The 20337-nt window shown below is 47.0% G+C and overlaps 1 protein-coding gene across 1 annotated transcript in view; it reads left to right on the top strand.

The window, feature by feature from the left end:
- GALNT14 (polypeptide N-acetylgalactosaminyltransferase 14) overlaps positions 1–20337 on the top strand; it is a 92495-nt gene that overhangs the window by 43803 nt on the left and 28355 nt on the right. Inside the window, exons 3-5 of the mRNA XM_005523277.3 lie at positions 7832–7930; positions 16303–16370; positions 18850–18915. Of these exons, the coding sequence (XP_005523334.1) occupies positions 7832–7930; positions 16303–16370; positions 18850–18915 (233 nt within the window). The remainder of the gene's footprint in view (positions 1–7831; positions 7931–16302; positions 16371–18849; positions 18916–20337) is intronic.

The following is a 20337-nucleotide window of genomic DNA, read 5'->3' as shown; positions in this document are numbered from 1 at the left end:
TCCTGGGTTTTTTTTAGGGAAGAGGAAACCTTGCCTGTCTCTGTGCCCTTTAGAGGGTTCACCCACCTGAACCACATCAGGGTACAGTGATGATTTTGTGGTGGCCATCCCTTCATCACCAAGTGCTTCAGCATTCCCAGGGTGCCATTGATCATCACCCTCTGCTAGAACCATCCTCTGCCTTTGACTGCTGTAATATATTGACCACTTGTCTTATAGTTATTATGTGTCATCGATTGCTTTGATAACTTGCTCCAACAATTCTGATAGAATGAAGTTGTTTGTTTAACTCTCGTGCTTGTCTCGCTATTTCTATTGACCTAATATGTTTATGTAGGCTGAAGTCAAAGTCAAGTATTAGTAAATAATGGAACTAATTCTTCAAGACTCGCTCCTGTTGATAATTAAAACCATGAGATAGTTTCCTCCATCAAACTCTTGTTTGTTTTCTTCTGCTAGCCGGCATCCTGAAGTCCTACTCCATCAGCTGCAGCAAAAGGGCATTTTGTTTTGGAGCCATGTGGGTGTATTTCTGCTTTGAGCACTGCAGATCCCTACATGTTGGAAGTGTTTTTGAGCTATCACATTGTGGAGCTGGGTTTGTGCTTCCCCAGCTGTGACTATGGAGGTGTTGTGAGGATGGAGACTTTCTCTGCTTTGATTTGCCACGTGGTGCCAGGAAGCTCTGGTCAGAAAGCATCCTCCCTAAGGAATCTTTGCATTCAGGGTTCCAACCTTCTGAAACGTAATTTCAGGTTTTCCTGGCTTCTAAAGATCTTTAGTAATGGATTGGTGGTTTTCCATGAAGGTGCAAGGAACCAGATTTTGCTTTTACTTCCACCAAGTGAAAAACTTTGCTGTCAGCTCTGGTATTCCAGTAAAACTGGCATCAGTTTAAAATTCTACTGAATTGTACTGGTTTTGTTTTCTTCCTTTCACTTTTGCTGGCTCCATTTTATTTTTTGCCTCAGTTCTGAGGAAGGAAGGGTGGAGGGAGTCAAGAAGCAAGACAGACCCTGAGTCTGTGTGGAGGGCCCTAGAAGTCTGAATTATTCATGAGCTGCTTTGAAAATCAAGACACACAATCTGGTTTTACTTGTTTTTAAAGGCAGCCATGCTATTCTTTCCTTCCTTCTTAGTAAATTCTCTTTTTTTTCCCTCCCCTTTTCTGAAGACAAAAATCCAGCAAATTTTTAATGAATTATAAATGCATCTTCTCATCAGTTTTGAGGTTCACAGGCAGACATGTACGTCATGTTCAGAGAAGGTTATTTTTGCCTTCTTGCATTTCTCCTATTTTTTCAAATTTAGTCATTTGATTAATTTTTTAGATATCTATCTTGCAGGGAAAAGAAAGAAAGAGTCTGAAAGAGGCAGTGAGTTAGACAAAATATTAATTGCACACTAGCCAAATCCAGCACTGCTTCAAGTTCCAGAAGCTGTGTAGAAAAATGTCCTTCTTGGTCAACCCCAGGAGACTGATGTCAGGTCAGTCAGTGGTTAAGTTGCATCAATTTGCAGGGCTCTACTCTTTTGTGCATTTTCTGGTATTTTGTGGGGAAGGTGTAGACTTGGACAGGTTCCTCTGGACATCTTAACTACAACCAGAGCTGGTTCACTGCCCCAGCAGATTTTTCCTGATGGTCGTCTTTACAATTTTATCAAATTACATCTAGTTCAAGCCTGCTGCATAATTCCTTGCTAGCCCTGGTGCTAACCACCAGTGAGTGTTTGTTGCAGATGTGCCTCTTTACCCTTGCTGAAGTCCTTGTACACCCTGAAGTCATCTGCTCAAGCAGGGATTCCTCTCTTTGGATCACCACTGTTTCTCACAGCCCCAGCAGTGTCTGTTGCTTGCTGCCCTTTTTTGGGAATGCAAACCTGAGGCACATGCCAGTCCAGCACAGAGAAATCCTACTGACCTTTCTCAAGGGTATTTTTTCACTTTGGCAAGCCAAACTTGAGTTGGCATTCCCTGCAATCATGTGGCACTGCCAGCTGACATCTGACTCCGCATCCTTTCTTCTTTCCTTCTGGCACGGCTGCTTTCCCCACTGTTGAGCCTTCCAGCTGTGTTTTCAGCCTCTCTTTGCTCTAGGCCTTCTCTCTGGTGTTTCAGTAGCACCAACCTGCTCACAGCCCTGGCCAGCCCGAGGTGGACCTGCAGGACCAGGTTAGGCACAAGGGGTCTGTAGCTGGTGGCAATTCCTGCAGCCAGTGCTTTTCCTGTTGTGCTGTGAAAGTCCCATCTGTGCTCTGAGCTGCCCTGTTCATGCTCAGATGGTGGTGTGTCATGGTGGAGCTTAGAGGCAGCACCAGAGGGAATCCCAGAGCTTTCTCAGTAGGTCTTTGTGCCAGACCTGACCCCACTTGTGGTACAGCAGTTCTCACTACTCACAGCTGTGCCCTGGTGAGGCCCTGGCTGCTGTGGTGGTGGTGGGGATGCAAAGACTGTGGCCAACCCTCTGTTTGGCAGCTTCTTCCTGACTGGGGAGGGGCAAAGCATACTCAGAGAGGGAGCAGGAGATGCTGGCATAACTTGGGAAGGCAAAGGAGAGTTTTGAAGGTCTCCCAAAGCTGATTGAAAAAATATTTTGAGGTGACATGCAGGAGGGGTGGCATGGGGAGAGCCAAGAAGAACCAAGGGTGTTGATGGGAGGTGAATACCATGAAGATCATTTGATCCCTCTACGTGCTCTGGTCAAGCAAATTCTGAATTGTGTCCCATTTATACTGTTTTATGAGACTGATGTGTTGACTGTGGCGAGAACAGCACTTCTTGGATTTTCCATCTCTTGTGGTTATCAAGTAATGATTTTTTGAGAGCTACTCTGCAGTCAGGAAGAAGTCACTGGACTTAATGCATGGATAACTGAGAAATGCAGAAATAACTGGGAGAAATGCCAGAGGCTGTGTTGCCCAGAGGTCAGGTGAGGTGGTGCACAGTCCTGTCCAGCAGTAAGCTCTGTGAACTTGCTAGATTCCATATGAGTTGGCACATACATTGTTTTATAGCTCTATATCAAACCAGGTCCAGGGTTCCTATTTTTAGAGTATTTTTGTGGAAATCTCCTAGGTTAGTTATTAGGAAGAAATTCTTTACTGTGAGGGCAGGGAGGCACTGGAATAGGTTGCCCAGAGAAGCTGTGGAATGCCACATCCCTGGAGGTGTTCAGGTGTTGGATGGGATTTAGAGGAACATGGTCTAGTACAAGGTGTCCCTTCCCAAGTCAGAGAGCTGGAACTAGATGATCTCTAAAGTCCCTTTCAACCCAAACTATTCTATGTTTTTATGATTTATGAATTTTGCTTCAGCTCAAAGACAGGTTTTAGGCACAGTAATTTTCTATTGTTGTGTATGCTGCCCTTAGAGGTTGTCCTGAGAGGTATGACAGGTGCCTGCATGTCCTGCCATCCATTTCTACTGGTGTGCAGAGCCTGGGTATGTTTGCTATTGGCCAGGATAGCTGGGGATCTAATCTTTTCTTTCCTACTGACAACTCTTTCTTTGCTTGTGGTGGGTAGTGGTTTCCTCTTTCACTAGGGCAGTAATTCTCATTTTTCTCCATGGGAGTAATTTTCACACCTTGGGGAATGTCTGAAATCAGCGTGGTTTGTCCATCAGGGGTGGTGTGACTCCATCCTATTGGTGTTGGCAGGTCCCTGTCCTTTGGGCTGATGTGAGAGCCCACTGTGGCTGCAGAGGGCAAACCCAGATACCCTTATTTTGGATGTGTGGTGACGAGACTGCTCTCCCACGTGTTTCCAAGGAGAAGAGTGGAGCCAGGAGGGAAGTGAAAGATGGTGTAGCTCTCCCTGATGCAGCTGGCTATTTGAAATAAATATGCAGAGAGTGCTTTGGAAGTGGTGAGCTGTGTTGAGGGAGAGTTTGGACTTCATGGAAAACATCAAAAATTCAAAACAGAGTTGTTGGCAAGTGATGGCTATTGGAATAGAGCAGAGGAAGGAGCAGAAGCCTGGCAGGGGGAATCTAGGAGAGTGGGATGAGGGTAGTCATTTATTGAAAGAAGTTCATGAGGCACAGGAGAGGGTGAATGTAAGAGGTGGGTTTTGAGAGATACAGCACAGTGCTGTGGGCATGTGCTGTGCCATTGGATGAGCCTTGGGGCACCAGAAGAGGCTCTGGAACAGGCTCCAGCTCTGTTCACACTGTTAATCTTTACCATTGTGCTGTGCAGTCATGGTGGCAAGGTGGTCTTTGGTTTGGTGAGGGGCACTGTGAATGAAGTTTGCCATTTTTTAAATGCCAAATGGGTTCAGATTCCCTGGGAATGGGCATGTGCTGCCCTGCCAGGAGGATCAGTAAGGATGCAGGGGCAGCTGTGTGCAGAGGCCAGCAGTCTGTGATACCACTCTGCTCACCAGCAGCAGAAGGGGCAAAGAAACTCAATAAAAATATCTTGAGAAAGGGACTTTGGTGGCAATGCTGGAGTGTCCAAAGTTTGGGACTGCAATTCCTGAAGTGAGTGCAGGGCCCTGGTTGGCTGCTCCATGTCCCCACAAACAGACACTGCATAATTTATTCCTGAGCTGTTATCAGCACATTGGGAACATGGAGATGAGATGTGCTGCTCTGTCCAACCTGAAGGAAGTATAACAGGCAACCAGTCCAGGCTGGGATTTTCCAAGGCTGATTCCTAAGGTGTTTGTGGCCAAACTACCCCTTTCAGAACTTTCTGATTCTGAAATTATTTCCATTTTGAATGGAAAAAAAAAAAAAAACTGTAATCAGAAAGTGACTCTTTCCATCAAATGAAGTTTGACTTTTTGCATGAGGGAATAAGAATTGTTCTCCATCTGGATGCTCTCCCTGGGGTTTTTAGGGCAGGCCAGCCTAGCTTTTTCCAGCCTAGCTTTTTTCTTTTTCCACCCCACCCAGATGCTGGAAACCTGCAGAGCAACCTGGCAGCATTCCTGCTTGCACTTGCTGTGCTAGCATTGCTCCCTAGTCCTGCTGCAAGGTTCAAAGCATCAAACTTTAAAGGGCTTTATCCAGTGAGTTTCAACACACTGCAAATATGGGAAGTGCAGTTGTTACTTTTTTTTACTTTACTTTTTTTTTTAACAGTCTAAAAAAGTCAAACTTTCATTGGTTTCCTGAAAATGTTGTGGGTGTTGTTTTTGGTTTTGTTTTTTTTGTTGGCAATTGGGTGACCTGTGAAATACCATCAGCAGCACAAAACATTTATCCAGTGACAGCCTGAGGTAGCATAGGCAGCTTTTAGTGGGTTTATTTTCATTATTACAGCAATTTTAGGGGCTGCATGCTGCAATTTTCACTTGCAGTGAGGTATTAAATTGAAATTACCCCAGATGTAATTGTCACACAAAATAATTCTGGACATGCTGGATTTAATGCTTTTCCAAGCTGTGGTTTTTATTACCCAAATAAGTGCCAAAAAAAGACACTTGTAGTCAACAACTTAAACTGAAATCTGCCTTCTGGGGACCCAGGATGTTTAGCTGCAGTTACACTGGGGGCGGAAGGGGAAAAAAAAGGCACCAAGTGGAGGAAACTTTGGGAGGGCTCCTGGAAGAAGTACCCAGGGGTAAAATCCTGGGCAAGGACAGAGTCAGGGCCATAAAGCACCCAGGAGGAGGAGCCCTGGAAGATACAGCAGCTCTGCCTCACCCTTTGCAGGCAGTTTTTGGAGAGGCAAGTCCCAGCTGTAGTATAGTGCTGGTCACAGAGGCAAAGTGAGGCCTGAGGTCCATAGCAGCATCATTCCTGTCCTTGGGATGTGACAAGCCTCACTAGACAGAAGCCCCGGGGTGAGCTGCAGCTCTGGAGGTGCCCATGTGTGACATTCCAGCTTTTCCCACATGCACATTGCCTGGTTGGGCCAGTCTGCTGCGTCGACATCTGGAGTTTTAAAAGCAAGTTGTTGCTCAGGAGGAGGCACAGGCAGCCTGCAGCAGCCCCAGCACTCCCACCCGTGGGAGGCACAGACACACCCAGCTCCTGCTTTATTTACCAGCTCCTTGGCTGTTGTAATAGCGTAAGTAAAGTATTGATGACTTTGTATTTTCCACTCTCACTCATTCTTTTCCAGAAATAGCTTCCCTTGTTTGCTCCACAGAGCCCTGCTGGAAGTGGGTGGAAGGACACGCATCTGGGAGCAGAGTATAAATAGCACAGGGAGAGCAGTTGCCATATTCTGTCCCTGCAGCTCCGCAGAGCGAACGGGAGCCGAGCCTGAGCGTGGCAGAACTGAGCAGCAGCAGTTTGGGATGGCTCTGCTGAAGCGGGACACTGGATGATGCAAGGGGCTGCAGTGACCCAGAGAAGCAGCTCAGGGCGTGACCCGGTGCTGTTTCATAATTCAGAAACCCTCTGTTTCCAGCATCCCTGAGATGCAATTTTGATGGATGAGGTAGTTGTCGCACAGGGCAATGTTGCTGAACTTTCTCCTGCATATGGAATAGCTGTGCGACTTCGGTGTCCTTTGGGGATGGACCCAGAATTAGAATTGGCTCGAAGGTGAATTTCTGGTGTGGATGACTGTGCTGAAGGAACAGGGGAGTAATGAGAAGCCTGCTTTTGGTCAAGTTCAAGCAGGATCTGGAAAGGGTTTTGAGCGAAACAGTGAGAGAAAGCAGCAACTAACTTAGTGTGAGCTTGCAAATATTTTGTCCCACCCAAGATACCATCTTTTCCTTATCTTTGGAATTATTTCTCCTGTTGTGCACTCTTGTTCACTTTGTAAATAATTGGAAATGCAATTTCAAAATTTAAATATGGAAAACCTTGTTAAAAATAATATCTGGAGGATTTTGGCATTTGAGAGGTACAACATGCTGTTCTGAATATCATAAACCAGAAATATCTGGCTGCTCTAATGTGCTTTCTCCTCACCATCCCCAACTTAATTTCTCCATCTGTTTTTACTTCACCTTGCAGGTGCTGTGGTCCAGAGCTTTGGGGGAGCAAACTAATGGCCTGTTGGAAGAGCTCAGTGCTCTTTCCTGCTGTGTTTGAGGATGCTTGTGGTAGCACCTGGGCAGTGACGCAAGAACAGACAAGTGGCATGTGGATGGGAAGGAACAGGGTGGCTGTGATGGAGAGCTGCTGTTGTGTCATCTGAAGAACATCTTAAGGGACTGATAGGGACCTAGAAAGGGCAGCATGGATGGAAGAGGTATCTGGATCTTCCGAGCTGGGAATATATTGGTGTCGGTCTATAAAAGCCACAAATTTAATCAGCTAAAGGTCAAAGTAATTACAGAGTCTGTGACATTTCCTCCTGGGAAGGAGGCAGCAGCGGCTGTGGTTGCAGCTGTGGGTTTTCACCTTCTGAAGGCTGGCTTGGAAAGTTTCAAATCCCAGTCTTCCCTATAGTCTGGTTATGCAATTAAGGCAGAATTAATAAGGAAACAATCAATTTAGAAACAGAGTTCGGCTTACCTTGCAAGTGGCTGGTGGGAGTTGCTTCCTCAGGAGGCTGGGAGTGAGGTGGATTGGAGCTGGAGCTGTAGGGATGCTCTTACCTCTGCTGGTGCCATGAGCCAGGGGGACGAGAGAAGAACTGGTGGGTAACTGGGAAGCACTGGTTAGAGAAAAAGGCACCAGCTGGGTGCCTCCCTTCTCATCCCGTCCCGTCAAGTTCTTTGCTGCTTTAATCCTTGGTGATTTACTTGGCAGTTTCTGGACTCCTTCAGAAATTATTCACACAGAAAAAGTATTATTTATTTATTTGTAATACTGGCTGGAGACCATTTACTGATGGACTGTGCTGCCTGTGTGGATGAAGTGAGCCCTCACTTTGAATTCCAGCACCTGAACGGCCTTTTCTGCTTTCTCCCTCCCCAGGTGTACGACTTTGCACTACAGCCAGGACCTCCCGCCCACCAGCGTGGTCATCACCTTCCACAACGAGGCCCGGTCCACCCTGCTAAGGACAATTCGGAGGTAAGAGCTCCTAGGGATCTCTTCAAAGAGGGTCAGTGGACCAGTGGTCATCACAAATAAAGGCAGAATCTATTTGCACTCACCGCAGCAGCAGGACCAGACCTGCCTCTCAAATGGTGACGGAGAGAAATTAGCCTGAAAGTTGCTTTCTGAGAAGTAGGTTTTACGGGGAAAGTTAGGAGCCATGCTCTCACCTCTACTTTGGAGGGTCTGTAGCATGGGAAAGTCTTGAGGGATCATCAGCAGATTAGACAGAGTCTGGGCTAAGAGCTTTTGTATCCAGCTGGGTATGAGTGCTCAGCTGTATTTTGTCCCAGCCCTCTAGGGACAGCTATCATTCTATGGGTATCTGCTCCAGTGCTGCTGTATGAGCTTCTCCAGTGCCCCATTGAGTGCCAGAAAGGCTTGCTAATTGAGGAGCCCTAATGACACACATGCAGACCAGTTTTTCCAGGATGGTTTCTGTACTCCTGCAGCGACACGGTGGAGCACTCTGGGCATGTGGCCATTCCTTCATTTGTCAGTTTATTCTTGGCTGTGTTTTGCTGTCGTGGATAGACTGAAGGCTTCATTTTCACTGCAGGCTTTTGAAATCTGTGCTTAATCCCAGTGTGTGCCTTGAATCTGCAGGTTCTCTTGTGGGAAGACCTGGTGAGGTGTGTCCAGGTCTAGGCTGGTGGGTTCCTCTTTAGCAAGCCTGGGTGTGCTGTGCTCTGTGCCTGTGGTGCTTTGCAGTTGCATCTCGTGTGCGCTTGGTGAAGGTCTGTGCCCTGCTGCAAGTCTTGTCTTTTAAACCCTGGCATCCCCAGGGACTCCTTGCCACTGCTGGTGCTGGTCAGACTAGGATTGCTGGTTAGGGGGAGGCATCAGATGTGCCCTCTTGACTGTCACGTCTTTGCTGAGTTTTCGTCTCAGCATCCTCCCTTAGGTGAACGTATCCAGGGCCACAAGTGAGTTTGACAGTCCCAAAATTGAATTCCTGCTCTGCTTTATGGTTTCATGCCCAATCCTGTCTCCTTGCTTCACACTCAGTAATCTGTCACTGCCTTCTCTCCCTGGGGTGTGTCGATTTTGGGTGACACTGATGCTTGGTGCTGTGTACCGCCTCCTTGATCCTGGACCTTCTCTTTTGTCTTTATAGTGCCTTGCATAAGTTTGCCATTCTCCAGAACCAGTTGTATTTGTAACAGAGGTGGGAAGTGCAGTCCTCTAGCCCCTGAGATATAGGGGGCTTGTAACATGTGAAGTGCAGGGATGGATTTTAATCTCATTTCTCCCCATAACTCAGCACCTACCATCCTGCCAGGTGTGATCATGAGTGATGTTGTTACATGAAAAATGTTAGACCCATGGTACATGGGTCTTGGGCCTGGATCCCTCATGTCTGGCTTCATTAGAGAATCATTCATTGCAGTGATGGCAAGGTTAGAGATACAGGTCCATTTAATTTTTACTTCTTCCTCTAGGTGATTGTCCTTTGAAGTTCCCCATTTCCAGCATAAAAAGACTTTCTTACTTGTTCCTCTTTTTTTTTTTTTTCCTTGCTTGACTTGATTAATTGGCTTCACTGCCTTCCTTACCTGGCTGTGTGTTATTTTCACCGCAGTTTTGCCCCTTTGCACTGCTCCTCCTTGCTTTTGGGCCCTGGCAATTCCAGTGCTCACATTTTATCTGTGGGGAAGTTTTCCCCAGCTCTGGGGGGGACCCTTCTGAGCCCTCTTGTAGGTTCATCCCCCAAGAGTTCCAGAGCCCCACAGAGTATCCCACTGAGCTGCAGCCCAGAGGCAAGCCCAGGCAGTGAGGGACTGAGATGACAGCCTTGGGGTCCCCATCTCCTCTGCCTGTCCCTGGGTCCCGAGCTGACCCTCTTTTTTCTGGTCCCCATGGTTTGGAGGTGGCATCAGGTTCACTGTTTTCCTTCTGGATGCAGTGCCTAGAGGCTTGCTTTGATGCAATCAAGCCTAGGGATAGTAGTCCTTGTTGGCAGGCTGGTGATGTGGCTCCTGCTCTGTTCCTCTCAATATGTGGTTGTGCACATATTGCCACCTTCCTCCCTGCCTCTTTTTGGACCCAGCTGAGGGCTCATCTGCCTCTTTAGCCTCTGTAGGTTAATTTGCTGTGCCTTCTGACTGCTTGGGGATTTTTCCCTCTTGCTTGCCAAATACTCAGTTTAATTAGATCTTCCAGATGACTCCATCCCACAGTGGCTGTAACAACATGGATCATTTTCCTTGGCCATTCAAAACAAACTCTGTCCTCCTGACAGCACTTTGTGCCTTTTGGGGCAGTCTGTGGCCAACTGCTTTGAGCATCGTGGTGGGTAAATTTGGCACCTCTTCTACCCTGTTCTCCCCAGTACATACCCACAGTGGTATAACCCAGGTGACAGATGGATAGACTGGGGAGTAGAGAGGTGATTTGTTTGTAGCTGGTGGAAGATTCTGAATTGCAAACCTGGTTTCCCAGGTTCCAGTATGTTGGATTTTCCAGCCCCATTGCAGAATCAATGTTCTGTGAATCGCCCTGTCAGGAGCAAGAAATAGGACAAAGGGACATTTCTTGGCTTGTCCAAAGCCATGGGTGAAGGGGCACTGTACCTAAAAAAGGGGCACTTCCTACAGGAGCCCATGTAAACACGGAGGAGGGGCAGAGTGGAAGTGCTGCTGAAGGCACTTGCAGAAGTGACCACATATACCTGATGTGCTATTCCTGTGGTTTTCCTGGATGCTTGAGAGCACCTCAATGCTCCCCAAGTGCTGAGGCTGAGCTGTGTTTCAGGCTCTTGGTAGGGAGCAGCAACACGTGGTCTCCGTGGCACCCCTTACTTATCCAGGTCACGTTGGGAGTGCTTGGGACGGTTCGTTTATGGACATTTTGCGTTGTCAGAGTTATTGAGAGAAGCTGGTGGATTGTGTTGAATAATGAATTCATTTAAAAGTTTCATGATCTTTTCTCTGACCATTTGCCAGCTGGAAGTAAAGTAGAGGGAAAAAAAAGTAAATTTATTGAAGGCCCACATCTCTGGAAGTGGTGAGGTCAGCATTTATACATGCATGTGCAACTGTGCTTGTGAATATGTACAACTGTTCTGGGAGTAGGGGATGGGTGTCTTGAGAAGGGGAAACAGGAAATAGGAGTAGAAGCCAGAAAGGAGGAGATAGTCAATAGCAGAGTAGCTCTGGAGATTTTTTAAGGTTTTTTTACTGAAGAAAGTACCATTGTGTTGTTTCAACCACTGACTTCTCAACAAGTTCCTTATCCCTCTGTGGTTCAGTTTCACGTATTTCAAGCTCCAGGGCTCAGAGCCTAAAAGATGGTGAGAGTCTCCAACAGTGCATGAGGTGGGACCATGTGAGTAAACCCAAGGTGGGAAGGTAGGAGCAAGGGAGAAAATAAGCAGTATAGAGGCATTTTAAAAAAAGATAAAATCCCACCAAAACAACAATTTCTTCTTTTCTATCTCTCCATCCTGCCTGGATTTAGCAAGGGAATCCTAATCCTGTCATGTGGATGACCTGCTGGGCAGATGGTGAGACAGTCCCGTTTACTCTGCTGAGTGGTTTTTATTTATTTATTCTTCAAGCTTGCAGCTGGGGAGCTAAGGGCAGGAATAAGAAAACTTAAATTATTTACTTCTTGCTGACAGACCAAAACACATCCTTTGGCAGGAGTCCTGATGCAAGTGCTGTGAATACCACATCAAATATTTAGATCATTAATTGCAGAGTGAGTAGCATACCTTTCATTTTCCAGTGCTCATAGGTGAGAGAAGTGATGTGCTGAGCAACCAGCACCTCTCACCTTCCCTTGTGCCACCGCCTTGTCTGCATCCAGACACATCTGAGACAGGGAGGTGACAAAGCCTCCTTGCTTAGGCACCATAGAGAGCCTGTGCCATAACTGAAATGAGCCTGATTAAAGAAGCAAAAACAAGCCAGGTGTTGCATAGAAACTGTATAATTAGCACTTTGTGCTGACTATTTTTTTCATTTCTTTTTTTCTTTTGCTTTTTGCTTAAACCCTGGACTTTTTTTTCCTCTTAATTTGCTAATCATCTCTCGCGGTGACTGAGTACACAGCCCTCCATGCGCTCTTACCTTTTGATGTTAACATAAGAGAACTCTTGAATTTCAAAGAGCTTGGTGGGTATTTGAAAGAATAAAATGTGAAAGCCGCAGTGTAATCAAAGCTCATTATGGTTATTCTTGGTGTGATGTCTTTCTTCCTACATAATTAGCCATTTGGGGTTGTTCATTTTGGCGGGTTTTTTCTCTCCATATTCTGTCTGATTTCGATAATTGTGACCCTTGGCCCTTTTCATACTTCATTATCCTCCCAAAGGTGTTTTTTTCCCTCCCAGCAAGTCCTAATATGTTGCCATGGAGAGAATTAACAGGCTGATGAGTTCTCAAGGATGGGTGTCCACAGTCACTTCTCCAAAGCAAGTGGGTGATGACCAAAACCACACTGACTTGGTCAGAAGATCTAAATTCCTTCCTGCAAACATTTTCATTGTCTTACATCATCTGGGTGACTTTTGCACTGGTATTTATTTGGAGATGAAGTTGCTGGATCCAGTGGAAAAGGATCCAAAGAAATTCTTGAGGAGGATGGAAGAGGGACCTTACAGTGAAAATTTAAGTTGAAATTCTCCATGGCTATGTCTGCATAAGGTAAATAAATCAGAACAAAGAAAATTTCAGCATTTTCTTTTCAAGATAATTCAGCAGCAAACCTGTTCTTATTAGGTTGAGTAAGCGCTTTCTAGACTGGAGGCACGAGCTTTCATTTTGATGGTAGCAGGTCTTTTGGCAATTTAAGGGAGAAAGCGTTGTGATCTTTGGCGCAGCAGAACTTCAAAACTGTTTTGCTTTGTTCAGATATGCCCATCACTGCAGTATGTGTCTACCTATGTTTGATTTCAGGGAAAAAAAATCTATAATAACAGAGGGACTTCAAAGCACTATAATATTGTCTTCTGATTTTACCCATATAAAAGGAAAAAAAAAGCCATGCACAGACATAAAGAAAGGAAAGTATTAAAAAAAAAATAAATCAAAGCTGAGCAGAGGCACAAGTAATAGAAAAGCCGGCTTTGAATTTTTAAAAGTGCTTTTATGGTCTATCTGAAAAAAAAAAAAACAAACCCAAAAACCATAATGTTGAAAATGTGGAGGATTTGATGCTTCTTTTTCCCATCCTCCCTGAGGAGCGCTGCAGGAGGGGTGCTTACATTCTGTGTTCACAGCATCATGTGTGTGTTATTATGTGGTTAATAGAGCACCAGGCAGAAAATGCATTGGAGACACGAATTTGGCTTTGCTGGGCATCTCTCTGTGCCTGCATCAAGTGGCCCTTGGCTTAGCAGCTGTTCTGGGGCTTGCTGGACTCTGTGCACCGACTTGCAGGGGCAATAATGAGCTGAACGTGGGCTGAAAGCAGAGGACACCAGGTCCCATAGAGCCAGCCTTTGGACTGCCCTCACCAGGGCGAGTTGTTAATTTGAATTCAGGAAAAGTGTTGTGTGGTGAGTGAATCCCACAAAGGATTTGGTGGGAGAGGGCTGTGATGGTACAGATGAGGGGGTGCTGTGCCACCCACAGTGGTGTCTGTCATTAACCCCATGGAAGGGTGATGGTTTATGGAGCCAGAGGAGCCCTTGGAGATGTCCTTCCCTCATGGATCTGCATGCTGGCCTTTTCCCTCTTGCTCTGGTCAGTCCCACAGATGGCTGCTGGTGGCATTCAAGGGTCATCTTCCCTGATTTGTGGGGAGGCAAGCCCAGGCACAGAGTTGGCAGCAAACTGCTTAACCTGGTAACAGTGGGAGCCTGCAGCAGAGCTGAGACTGGGCTGCACCTCTCCCCAGCTCAGGGCCTTGGAAATGGTCCATTTTCTTCCACAAGATGTGCTCTAAGCACTGAGTACTGCTTAGAGCCCCAGCCTGAGCCTACACTGCCCAATGCCATGGTTTTGGTTGAGTTACTCTGGTTGGTACCAGCAAAAGCAGAATCAGACTCCTTGCAGCCACCTTCCCACAGAATTAAGCCCTGCATTGCATTTCTGGCGGCCAAATCTACTGGGGAGACCAGGCAAAGGCAGGCCTTGAATGTTCCAATTTTCCCCCTACCTCCTGCTCTTGGTGGGTTATTTATTTATTTTGCTGGCTTTTTTACAAGACTGCTTCTTTCCTGCAGGTTGCACAGAGTTAGGTTTCCAGGCAATCAGCACTTGTTAAATATTCCACTGAGCGTGATATTGCTCTCCTGTCTCTGTCTACTGATGCTCGGCTACGGTAATTTGCTGAACTCAGCTCTGCCGTACGGGGATTTCTAAAAAATAACAAGCCTATTAATAACAATAATTAAAAAACACTTGACAGGTGGAAACAGCACATCTAAATTGTTCTGTGTCCCCCAGTGGGAGGAGGGGCGCGGAGCCACTTTTCCCCAGTACTTCATTCAGGCTGTGGGTGTTGGAGAGGTGTTGTTTAACTCTGCTTGGAACAAGCCAAAGCGTCAGGGTGGCCACAGCAGCTCCACACTGTTGCTCAGGGGACAGTGGCTTTCTCTTCCTTCAAACCTTCGCATGCAAGGCACCTGAAGTGGGGGAAAAGAATGGCTTTTGCCAAGATCCTGAAACTGAAAGAGGCAGGGATTGTCTTTCCAGAGAAAATAATTATTGGAAGTGATTTTTGAGGAGCTCCACAAGGGAGATGCTAGGCTTACCCACTCTGGTCTGACAGAAAAAGCCCTTTTTTGAGGATTTCTGCCCAGGGAAAATAAAAACCAGCATGGAGGAAGGATTAATTATGTATGCAAGAAATTATTTTCTGTGAGTTGTTCAGAGAAGTAGTACATGCCCATTTACTTTAAGTGGTCAAGGCATTGAGCACACTGTTCTAGTGAAAATTGTCCCTTCCCTGTAGCGCTGGGATTGGAACTGGATGATCTTTAAGTTCCCTTCCAACCTAAACCATTCTATGATTCTGTGTCAAGCATCTTCCTTTTGTATGCCTCACAAAAAAATCTAGTTCAGCTGTTTCTCTCTGCTGGGTTGTAATTCCAGCACCTGGAGGGGATGGAGTACACCAGTGCAGGAAGAAGGCACCTGGCAAAGGTGAACCCCCTGGGTGGGGTAGGCTGCATTTTTTGCCAGCTGGTTAGGTGGCTCCCAAGTTCCCTGGGGCTTCTGCCCTTTGTAGCTCTCCTTACTGTGGCCTGGGCCAGGGATGTGGCTTTTCCAGACTTCCAGGTGCTTTTTTTTGCCAGAGTTTTGGGAGCTTGAGAGACTGGGAAAACCTGTTAATAAGGATCTGGCAGGGGATCAGGGGCTGCAAGTTTGTTAGGTAGTTGGGTGACTGCCCTCCTGTGCCAGTGGGAGGTCTGAAGGTCTGAAATTTGGGACAATTTAAAATCCTTTGTGGAAAAGGAACCATGCTCAGGATGAAGGCAAAGAAGTTTAAATGCTGTAAAAGCCTGTGCAACCTGACTGGCATTATCAAAGCCTGACTCAAGCACTTAGGAAGCTTTTGGGATGCTCTGGGTCTTCTGCTTCAAGCAGACAGCCTTGACCCTTTGCTGGGGCAGGATTTTAAGCATGTGCAATAGCATCCATGTCTTACATGTCAGGGTAACTTTTGCACTGCTGTTTATTTGGAGATGAAATTGCTGGAGCCAGTGCAACCAACCCATGACCTCTGCACCATGAGAGAAAGGGAAAGAACAGGTCTAGATTTTTTTGATAATAACAACCCTTGGTGGCGTAATTAAGGGAAGATTGTAGCTTTGAGCCATGTTTCGTAGTGTCTGTCCATATGGAGGGAGCTGTGAGCCACATCCTCCAGCCTCTCTCTTTCATTACCTAGGGTGGGCTCCAGCCCTGCTCTTATCCTCTCGGCAGCCTCTGAAACACAATCAGCTCGCAGATGAAAACAGGAGTTGTCCTGCCACAGCTGTGAGCTGTGTAAAGATGGGTTTCAGCTGGCTAATTTTCTCTGTGTTGGTCCTGCTGTTGCTGGACACCATATCATTAGCCCCAGAGAAGGTGGAGGGGGTGACAGCAGCTTTGCTGGATTCCTGGCTTTATGTGGGGCTCTGGTTTTGCTCACAGAGGTGAGAAGGGTGAATCTCAGCTATTTCCTGGCAATACAGAGCACTTGGCTCCTAGATCAGGCTACAGGGCGTTGATAGCCAGACACTGGAGATTACTAGGAGGTGGTTTCTGGGTTCTTACCTAGTATATCCTTTCTGGAAATCCAAGTCTGCTCTTTTGTGCTTTGGCAGGGGTTCAGTTCCTCATCTTTTCCACTCCATTTGCCGGGTTGTTAAGTTGGTCAAGCGCTGTCATGGATTTTCTCTCTTCATTCCTTAGCGTGCTGAACCGCACCCCGGTGCACCTCGTCCATGAAATCATACTCGTGGATGACTTCAGTGATGACCGTAAGTGACCCTTTCCCTGTTAAAAGCAAAGGGCCAAAAAGCCTGTGAGAGACTGGGATTAGTGCTGAGACAGGGGAGAGTTTGCTGGAGTGGAAGAAAATTTAAAGCTCTGTAGCTGTGAAGAGCAAACCCTGCTGTGCTTGGTTTGCATAACCATGTGTAGAATTCAAATTCCAAATGATCCAACCTCCTCTCATGAAAATAATGCAAGAAAAGCGCTTGGCAGATCGTTCATATGCCCAGCAGATGTGAATACAATCCTTACATGGCTGTGTATCCCACCACAGCCTTGGTGTGTTTGATCTGGCTTTCAGCTGCAGCCAGGAGCAGTTCTGGGTTGACACCACTGGAATTCCATGGGACAATGAGAGTCTGACCCTCTTGACCCTATGTATGTTTCTGCACATATTTATATAGGTGGTCAGCAACTCTTGATTTTTTTTTTCCCACCTTCTTTTTCACCCACAGAAAGAGGATTCCCTGCATGGGTTTCCCATCTCTGAGGTGCACCATAAATAGCGTTGTACACCACACAAACAGCCCATATCCTCCTGCTGTTCCCTCCCAGTTAATAACGTGACTCAAGGAACATCAGTAGCTCTGGTCTCCAGCAGAAGGTAGCTGAAGCCCCAGGGCCTCCCAGGGAACCACCCCAGCTGAAGACCTTGCCTAGTGCGATGGGAGAGTCAAAGATCTGAGTGCTCAAGAATAATGTCTCAGGCATAAAAAGGATGATAAACTGGCTGAGTGGTCTGTGGCACTTATGTTTCAAGGAGTTGCAAAATAAAGCTGTTTACTTGGAAACGTGAAAACAAAGCCAGATAGGTTTCTTTTAAAAAATGGATCTAGGCTTTGCTCTTGGATGTTATAAATAGGAACTGCCTCAGAGAGCATTAGGGACAGATTTCACACAAGACCCACTTCTTGGCATTGATACCTCCCCAGGAAGTTGCTGAAGCTTGGGGAAGGAGCTGCTGTGATTATGGTGAGCCCTGGAGCAGCTCCAGCACACGGTGCAGGCAGGCTGGGCGAGTCTGGGAACTGGCAGAACGGCTGTGACGGAGAAGAGAAGGTGCAGGGACTGTTCCTCTGGAGAAGAGCAGAGCAGGATTTTTGGAGGGTGGAGGAAGTAAATGCCAGGTATTTGGCTAAATAGGCAAAGCACTTGCCTTCCTAGAAGGAGGCAGGTTTGTGGGAACGCAGCTCCCCTGTCCAGGGGGCCAAGTGCTGTGAGACAAGGAGAAGGAACAGGTCTAGGTTTTAACTCATCCCAGGGCACCAGAGGGGAGCCTGTTCCCTGTGTAACTTAGGGCAGCCCCTTTGCTACTCAGTGCTTTTCAGCTATCTGACATCTTTGCTGTGATAGTCTGAGCCTGCTGGCATCTGCTCTGCATGCATTTACATAAAGTACATTCATTTGCATAATACACTACACACACATGGTCAGTTTTTTCCCTGTAACCCACCCCAAGCAATTAGTGCTTTTATCTCATGCCCAGTTGTGTCTCATTTCTCACCTCTCTCTGCCTGCTGACTTCATTCACTGGGATGCAGTTCTTCAGCACGTGGGTTCCCACTGTTCCCAGCAGATTTTCATTGAGAGTCTGTAGCCAAGCCCTGTCACTTCTCCCTGCTCCCGTGCTCCAGCTCTGTCCATGAATTGTTAGGGGTGTGGGTACAGAGATCTCTTGCTGATGGAGATTGCCGGAGAGGGTGAAAGTGCTCAGGGGGTTGTGTGGGATGAGACACTCACCTCTGTGTCTGTAGTGCTGAGGAAGAGGAGGCAGAAGGGTGAGAGCCATGAATTTGTTGTGGAGGTTATAGTGTGGGTGTGTAGAGGTGGAGGGAGCTGTGATGGGTATACCTGACATCCTCCACTTTGCTGGGAGAAAGCCAGGCGAGGAGGGGTCCTAGGGCTGCCTGAGGGGTTGCAGGACCTCCCTAGCTCAGGTGTAGGTGGCTGTCAGGACTTTCTGCCCTGTGGAGCTCTTGCCCAGGGCGTGGGGAGCCCCCAGCTGCTCCACAGGGCTCTCTTTGAGCATCCCTTTCTCCTTGCTGAAGGCTCCAGGCCACCACAGGAAGCTCCTGCCCTGCCAGGCAGACACGCATCAACAGCTTGTGTGTTGCTTTGCAGCTACCAAAAATAGTCATTTGCATTAATGTGCAAAAATTTAGATTCTGACCTGAACCACAACTTTTCTATGCTGATTTTAGAGCATAATTCAGCTGCTCTCAGTGTAAATCTGCTGAATTTATACTAGTTTTATGAAAACTGCTGCTCTGCCAGGCCCAATTTATGCTTCATGAGCTGAGGGGTAAGGCTGTTGTGACCCAGCAGTGCCATTGCCCTAACAAGCCATCAACCAGTCCAGGACAGGGTCCTTTTCCTGCTCCCAGTCTCTCCTAGGAGTCCCCATTTCTGCTGCCAGAGCCACTGTGAGGGCTGAGGGTGACGTGTCCTCCCTTTGTGTCTCCCAAGCTGATGACTGCCGCTTGCTGGGCCAGCTCCCCAAGGTGAAGTGCTTGCGGAATGGACGGCGGGAAGGTAAGAGCTGCCTGCCCACAGCCCACGTGAGAAACACAGGTTTTGGGAGGTGTGACAGTGATGCAGGCAGGGGGAACCTCCATGGAGTGGTCAACAAGGAGGTCAGTGGCTCCTGGGAATAAGGGGGGCCCTGGTGAAAGAAAATGTGATAAAGAGCTGGGATTTGAAATGGATCTCCCCTCTCCCACTGAAAAAGATGGGACTATTAAGATATCCAGTGAGGCTCAGCTGTAGCTTATTAGCCAGAAAATTAGAACAGGCAAAACAAAGCCCCGGGTCTTATTTGTAAAGATGTTTGCTCTAATGAAAGAGAGAAGATCTGCTCCTGCTGCTTCTGTGGGATTTTTATATTTTTTAATAATTAATTATATTTGAGAGATTAAGAAGGGCTATATGGAGGATGAATGCATGTCCTACTGGGCTGCTGCTGGCAACCTTTTGAGACATCTTCCCATTCCCCATAGTCTGAATGTGTGTTTCAAATCCTGGTTTGCAGTATTAGGATAACTAAATGAAGATTTTTGATGCTACAAATCCAAGGTGTGCATCCAGGTCAGTGTTGGTTTGAGACTGAGGAGTGGAGAAGGTTCTTTTCTGTGTGGATTCTTTCTGCAGAGGGTTTCAGCTCTGCAGGTCTGGTGACAGGATGGCATCAGGCCCCATGGGTGTAAGACATTCCTGCTTTGACAGGAGGTTAAGGGAGATCTCCATAGACCAGCACCTTCTTCTCACCTTTCTCCCCTGTGCTATGAGGGTATGTGTGTGCTCATCTACAGCAGTTGATAGACCTGCAGTTATTGGTGCTCTGTAAATCAGTCACAGTGTGGGAATTCAGCCTTACCTTGCTGAGTACATTGCTTAAACTGTATCCCCCAGGGGCTGCCAGCATTTGGGAAGGGCAGGGGTGGGTAAAAAAGAACATACCTATGCACAAGATCTTTGGGGTCACAGAGAGAGATACAGGGACAAGTCTGCATTGCAGGAGGAGACCTTGGCAAATGCTGGATGCTCCAGGCTTTGTTCATGTGTTCCTTCTCCTGCTCAGAAGCTGTTCCTTAACTCCTTTCCCCTAGGGAATTTTAGTATGAGAGTCAGTGACCTCCTGCATCAACCTGATGCATGGCTGCTCCCTGGAATCCAGTCTCTCTTTATCTGCCCCTATGCCCCCTTGTATTGCCACTGTTTTTCCTTCATAAAGAAGTTTTTCTCCCCTTGAGTCCCCTGTGTCTCCTCTTGTTTGCCAGCAAGCCATCTCCTTTCTTATACCATGGTTCCCTTGAGCATCCACTGCAAGCAGGAGAAGTGCTGGAAAGCTGGTTAACCTGCATAAGTAGGAGCAGGGCATCTTTAAGAGCAGTGATATTGCTAAAGAGTCTAGTGTGAAATCCATGTGTGCAGCTGCTTTCCATGACCTCCCTCTTT

The sequence above is a fragment of the Pseudopodoces humilis genome, chromosome 3, assembly GCF_049639895.1.
Source record: "Pseudopodoces humilis isolate 2021_Gansu_Grassland_sample_001 chromosome 3, ASM4963989v1, whole genome shotgun sequence".
NCBI lineage: Eukaryota > Metazoa > Chordata > Aves > Passeriformes > Paridae > Pseudopodoces > Pseudopodoces humilis.
This window is presented reverse-complemented; position numbering and strand designations above follow the sequence as displayed.